The following is a 6,887-nucleotide window of genomic DNA, read 5'->3' as shown; positions in this document are numbered from 1 at the left end:
CGCATGCTCATAGCTTAAAACACACTCAGATTATTTTTACACTCTCACTGATTAAGTTGTGTTTAGGAACAGTTTTTTAATTTTCAAAACATTTGGAGGGAAAAAAGTGTGTAATTTCCAAAGTTCAATAGATATCTTTTTTTATATAATTTCTTGTAATTTTGAAGCAGTTTAAAGTTTCATTGATATTAAAAATCATAATTCATCTAATGATGAATGACTTTACTATAAAAGCAAAAACGTGTCAAAACCGTAAAAAGGGTAACTTAATATAGTTACAAAGATTTATTGCCCAGTTTTAAAAAAAAAAGATTACACCATACTTGAGATACCTTCAGTTTTTCTAGATATATGTTTCCATATATTTTATACATATATATATATATATATATATATATATATGTATATATGTATATATACATTATTTATATAGGCAAGGACAAAACCACAAATTTTTGTATTGAGGGATATTTTTTGGTTTATTTTTTTAAGTACAATGAAGACAAACATGAGGGAAAAAAGGAGAAAAAAAAGACCAAGTAAAGCTTGTTAATAATACAAATACACTTCACAACAGAACCTACCTACAGTGTTACAGTATCTATCTGCAGTAACATGTGCGAACTTTCATGCTGCTTAAGCTGTTCGGATGTTGAACATTTTTCACCACAAATGCCACACAAAAACGGTTTGTCTCTCCTGTGGATGCTCATGTGTCTCTTAAGTCGTGTATTGGAACTAAATGTTTTCCCACACTCGTCACAGCCAAACAGTTTTTCTCCCGTGTGGCCTCTTAAGTGCTCCTTAAATCGTGTGCTGCGGTTAAATCTTTTTCCACAAATATCGCATCCAAACGGTTTCTCACCTGTGTGGACGCTCGTGTGTCTTTTAAGAGCATTCTGGTGTCCAAATCTTTTCCCACATATATCACAACCAAATGGTTTCTCCCCTGTGTGGATTCTCATGTGTCTTTTCAGACCTTCGTGTTCTGTAAACCCCTTACCACAAACACTACAGCCAAAAGGTCTCTCGCCTGTGTGGACCCTCATGTGTACTTTAAAACTATACTTAAATTTAAATGTCTTTCCACAAGCATCACAACTAAATGGTTTCTCCTGTGTGTGTACTCGCATGTGATTTTTAAGATGAGTGTTCCGACTAAATGTTTTTCCACAGTCTTCACAACCAAACGGCTTCTCTCCTGTGTGGACTCTCATGTGCGTTTTAAGAGTAAACTCAAGTCCAAATCTTTTTCCACAAGCTTCGCAGCTAAAGGGTTTCTCTCCCGTGTGGACAGTCATGTGTCTCTTCAGATGTGTATTGCAGCTGAAGGTTTTACCGCAAACACCACAAGCCAGTGATTTCTCTCCTCGGCTTTGTCGCTTCTGAGTTTCCGGTTGTGTAAATGTTTTAACGCAAACATCACCGACAAACTGAGGCCCAGTTGCAACGCTCTCCTTCCATGCTATACCACCCACTTCAGTTTCAGGTCCAGAATCTGACAGAGGTTCCTGCCAAACATCCTCCTCCTCCTCATCTTCATAGCTGACTTCAGTCTCTGAAGAGTCTAAAGCCTTTTTCTTATTATTTACTAATAAATGACAATTTAGATCCGGGCTCCAGGCTGATTCCAGTCGTCCATACGCATCTTCCTCAATTTCCGTTTTGATCTGTTTAGCTAAGCAGCCGATAGGCGGCTCAGTCTGTGTGGATTCTTCTGTTTGGCTTTGATGACGATATGAGCACTGAGGCTTCTCTTCATCGTCATCATCTTCAGTCTTCACAGTAACAATAGTGAACGGTAACCTGCTGAGATTGGCCTCCTCCAGCCCATTGATCTGCTGTCCCTCCTCACTGCTCCAGGGTTCCTCCTGCTCCTGCTTTATGTGGAGGAACTCGGCGGCTTGCAGGTCCCGCCCAGGGCTCCAATCTTGAGGAACTTCTTTAATCACCAGCAGCTGCCGGACGTCTTCAGGTAACACTGAAACACACATGGACAGGAAAGACTGACATTAAAATTCTACAGCAGCATAGCACACCCATGAAAAACCCTGATATATAGATATATATTCATTCATTGGTGTCTAATTATTTACTCCCTTTCGATGGCATTACCGTTATTTTTGACAGTAGGTCCTTTTAGTCATCTATTAAACAAATCTGTAGGATTGTTTTTTAAAATCCGTGCAACGTTGTCAAATTTAGAAAAATCCTGACTCAGTGTGATGCTAAAAAACTCGTGCTAGGCTAAATTGTATTAATTTGTTATTATCAGATTGTTCTGAAACCTTCAGCTGATCCAAAATGACACAGTGGGAGTACCAACAGGGACTAGAAAGGGCCAATCTTCTTCACATTTTTCTTCTTCTTTTCCTTTAGGGGTTGCCACAGCAAATCCTCTGTCTCCATCTCACCCATCTCTCCATCCCTCTGCATGTCATCCTTTTCTACATCTATGAACCTCTTCTGAGGTCTTTGTCTTTCCTCCTGCCCAGCCGCTCCATTTTCAGAATCATTTGTCCAGTATATCCACTATCCCTTCTCTATACATGCCCAAACCATCTTAGGCTTGCTTCTCTGACTTTGTCTTCAAACTGCTCAGCCTGAGCTGTCCCTCTGATGGACTTATTTCTACTCTTGTCTCTCCAGGCTACAATGGAAATCCTAAAATACCCCAGATATTTAAACACATCCACCTTCACTACCTTGGCATCTCACAGCTTCACTGTTACACATATCTCCTTCTCATTCAAATACATGTATTCTGTCTTCTTCTACTCATTTTATTCCTCTTCTCTCCAGAGCATACCTCCACCTCTCCAGGGTCTCCTCCACCTGCTCCTTAGTACAGATCACAATGTCATCTGCAAACATCTTCAAATATCCTCATGGTGTGGCTCATCAGCTTTATCCCTGTGTGGTTACTACAGCTCTGCATGTCACACTTGTTCTTGAAGATCAGTTCCACTACACTTCTCCATTCCTCAGACATCCTCTCACTCTCCAGGACTGTGTTAAAAGGTCTGCCTTCCCTCACAGACACCTCCATACCTCCACAGGTGTGTCATCAGTAGGGCTGCCACAAACGATTATTTTTGATAGTTGACTAGTCACCGATTATTTTTGGGTTTAGTCGACTGATGAGATCATATATCCATTGGACATAAAACTACAGCTTATTGCACCAGCATGCATCTGCTCTTACATAGCTCTCATTAGCTTACAGCTTGAAGTGTTTAAGGTATGTGCTAACCAAAAATTAAGACAAGATGATAGTTTATTAAACTTTTAATGGAATTTGCAGATTGTCTCAGTGGTGTTTAATAAACTCAACCGTCTGCTCTTTGCGCCCTAAAATATAACAGGACATTGGAGTAAATTCTCGACCATCTCACATTTCTGTTTAATCAATTTTCTGTTTGAAGTTTATTCAGCTGTGTGAAACCTATAACTTTAATCTCAGCCAAACCGATTTACTCAGGAACAAATTAAACACTGAAAAAAGCCAAACAATAACATTGTTAAGTTATCTAAGTGACTTATATATCATGTTTAACCTGAGTAGCAAAGGACTGCATGGGGCTGAAAACGATATGCCAGGAGTCTGGTGTTCTCGCTGGCTCTAGTGAGTCTCGACCACCTGGCCAGCGATCGAGCAGGTCTTTCAGGATCTTACAACGCTTCAAACGATGCAACCACTATTAAATTAGTCGCCGATGATTTTGATAGTCGATGTAATCATGACTAGTCAACTAATCGTGGCAGCCCTAGTCATCAGGACCAATATTCTTCATAGCTGCTCTTACTTCCTCCTTACTAATCCTCTGCACTTCCTGATAAGTGATCCTCCGTCTGTCCTCCTCTTGCACTCTTCATCTTCATCCTTTGAAGAAAGGATTAGCTTCTCTGCACTCACTAGCCTTTTAAATCCTAAATTCCTGAATAATAAGATCCCATCATGTTTTAAAGATATCAAAGCATCATGTAATCCCAGCAGAGTGCTTCACTCACCCTACGAGCTTACATGTGGTTTCTAGAGTTTCTGAAAGTAGAATAAGAGGCAGATGCGTCAGCTATGATGATAAGCTGATTGTGAAGGCTAAGTCTGTGGACACTTGAGACTGTGGTGGAGTGGACATCACGGACAAATGTCCATCATGGATAATCCTGACGACCCTCTGCACCACTGAAAGGACATGTAGTGGAGCACCTTCTTTAACAGGCTGGTTCAGCTCCAAGCAGGACTGATATAGGAAATCTTTCATACCACATGAAATCACTCTTTATAATGCAATACATGTGTCTGGCTAAAAGGCATTTGCCAGATACAAATTGCATTATGAATGTATGCACGATTATTCTCAAGGTGCGAGTTGTGACCATAGGAATCCTTCACACTCTGAAGCCTGACCGATCATTTATTATTAGTGATAATTATCACTGTTACTGTAAGGTTTATAGCATAATTGTGAAATTGTGAAACATAAGAAGAGCTTTTACAAAAATACTGAAGTGTATTTTTAAATACATTAACAGTTTAATATTCTCTGTCTCATGTTTTCCTCTTCAAACAAAGGTGATCCAATCAAATGTAACAATATTTGGAAGACTTAAATCCCTCTTCCACTTAGTGCCACTTTGGCCAGCTGTGCTGTAGCACCAACATTTAATATGAAACAAGCAGTGAGGAGCTGCAGACCGAGGTGGAGCAGTGTGGACGAGCGACAGGCTCATCTGCTACTTTCCACTTTTACAATAATGGATTAAAAGTGTTTCTTATTTTGTTGCTGGAGCTGTGAGGTCAGTTTTCAATTCCACACACTGACCAGTTCAATCTTTCACTCTGAGCGCTGTTTGTTACTAACACTACCACACTTTATCCAAAGTTCATTTAAAACTTTTCCATAAGGCTCTTCTTCTACAATAACTACATTATTATTGTTGTGTATTATAGTGTTGTTTTGGTTTTGTGTTGTTTGTTGGACTCTTTGTTTATTAGAAGGTTCTAAAATATATTTTACCTTCACAATTTGTAATAAAATGGTCTAAATAGTTAGTAAAACAAATATGAACTAAAAATCTTAATCTTAATCACTTATTTTGTTAAATTGTAACTTAGAATTTGGGGGGTTGAATGAACAAGCTAACTTTTTTAAGAAATGACTTCTTTGCCATCACTTCCTCTCAGAGAGCACTTTTCTACTCTACCTGAGCACTCAAAGACCTTATACAACTCTATGCAATATTTTTCCAAGCTTTTCTATGCTTAAATGCTATTCTTGCACAGCAGTGTGTCTCCTCCTCTCTATCAGCTTATCGCAGCAACTGCACCATCATGCAAAATTAAGAAACTGCATGTGAGATTTCTGGAGGATGTCTCAGACAGCCGCCCGACGCAAAGCTGCTCCAACAAGATGACAGAACCAACTGCACGCCACCCTTGTGAGGACTGATGTTACCGCGCTAGAAAGTGTCATGCACACGGCATTTCTGAGTTTCCTGAGGGTCTGAATTTGGCTTATTTCTCTTTTATTTAGAGAACGCTCTAATCACTGCGCAGAGTGATCTCCACATGGAGGGAGGTAAAATGTGATCCCCAGCAAGGGATGTAAAATTATTTAGCAGAGTGAGGGAGGTGCAGACCGGACGATGGGAAAGCTAACTCTGCTTGTTGGTATTATTATTAATAGTAGTATTTCATCATTATTTTAACTGCTGGGAACAAAAACATTTCTTAAATACGGGACAAATAAAGCATTTCTCATCTCTGTGTGTTTGCATACTCTGGTCCAGAGCAACTTATGTTCAGATTTCTGTTTTAATATCAGCTGAGAGCGCTTTACTTTAACCAGTACACGCAATTTTAATGATGCTCAATATTAATGATTAGCTGCAATATACCGAGCCTTACCCAATTAACAAGTTATTAACGCTTAGTGAGCCTTTAAAAACGGTCGAACTACAAAGATAACTCTTGTGTGCGCGCTGCAAAATTGTCCGGACGCCGCACTTTACCGTCAACTTTAAGTTCCGCCGTTAAAAAAAAAAAATCAGCCACAATAATTCTATTAAACGTTAATATTCACATTTGAGATCCACAGATGAAATAACAAGCTGTGAGATTTTATTTATGTGTTTATTTTTGGGCACTTATACAGGTCAATGAAAACCGATGTTTCCGATGTGAAACACCTTTTCACTAATCCCACAGCGAGCTAACAGTTAGCCCGATCAAACATTAAATGCGTTTTTATTCTCACCGGCGCTTTGGCTCGTTTCAGCATCCTGCTGCCGTTTAATCTCGGGCTTCTCCTCAGGCAGACTGTCGGCATTCAGCTGATGGAGATAATCCACCTCGTTCATGATGGTGTCCGTGTCTTTGCTCTCTTCTTTAAAATAAACTGCAGGCTCGGCGGAGCTGAAACCGGGCCTGGGCACAATCGATCACCGCCGACCACCTTTCATAATCACGCCGCTTACGTTTCTGTCCGACTTCATCCATGAATACGTCATCGGAGAAGATACAGATTGAAACGGGACACTCAAATGATTCCTCACAACATTTATTGCCCTCTGCTGTGTTTCGATCAGGCATCTGCACGGACACCTTTCCTGTGCTCGGCGGTGAGACCACCGCTGTGGAGCGACGAGAGTGCCAAAATGAAATCACTAAATACATCAGATAATTATTAAATGTTTTATTAATTGATTAAATTAACCACCTTATGGTCTGTCGATGAGCTGCAGTGACAGTTTCAATTATTTCAAGATGGACAGCAACACATGAACCATGACATAATTAAATGGAGAAACAATTATTGTTATTTTTAAAAAAAATAAATAAAATAAAGAGTAGATATTTTAATTACCTAATGACACATTTAATT

General features: G+C 39.6%; 1 protein-coding gene across 1 annotated transcript; it reads right to left on the bottom strand.

The window, feature by feature from the left end:
- Positions 1 to 459: 459 nt before the first annotated feature.
- On the bottom strand, positions 460 to 6,633 carry LOC116323483 (zinc finger protein 23-like). The gene is made up of 2 exons (XM_031743828.2): positions 6,261 to 6,633; positions 460 to 1,981 (listed from the first exon to the last, which is right to left on the bottom strand). Exons 1-2 carry the CDS (start codon positions 6,361 to 6,363, stop codon positions 585 to 587), a joined length of 1,500 nt encoding a protein of 499 aa, XP_031599688.1. The 5' UTR covers positions 6,364 to 6,633; the 3' UTR covers positions 460 to 584.
- Positions 6,634 to 6,887: the final 254 nt, after the last annotated feature.

This window comes from Oreochromis aureus, linkage group 8 (assembly GCF_013358895.1).
Source record: "Oreochromis aureus strain Israel breed Guangdong linkage group 8, ZZ_aureus, whole genome shotgun sequence".
Classification (NCBI taxonomy): domain Eukaryota; kingdom Metazoa; phylum Chordata; class Actinopteri; order Cichliformes; family Cichlidae; genus Oreochromis; species Oreochromis aureus.
The sequence above is the reverse complement of the archived record's forward strand: the minus strand, read 5'-3'. Positions and strand labels throughout refer to the sequence as shown.

Excerpts from the sequence above, each read along its gene's own strand:
- LOC116323483 (XM_031743828.2), bottom strand. The coding sequence starts at position 6,363 with ATGAACGAGGTGGATTATCTCCATCAGCTGAATGCCGACAGTCTGCCT. Across the intron at positions 1,982-6,260 it reads TGAAACGAGCCAAAGCGCCG|TGTTACCTGAAGACGTCCGG; the intron begins GTGAGAATAAAA and ends TGTGTGTTTCAG.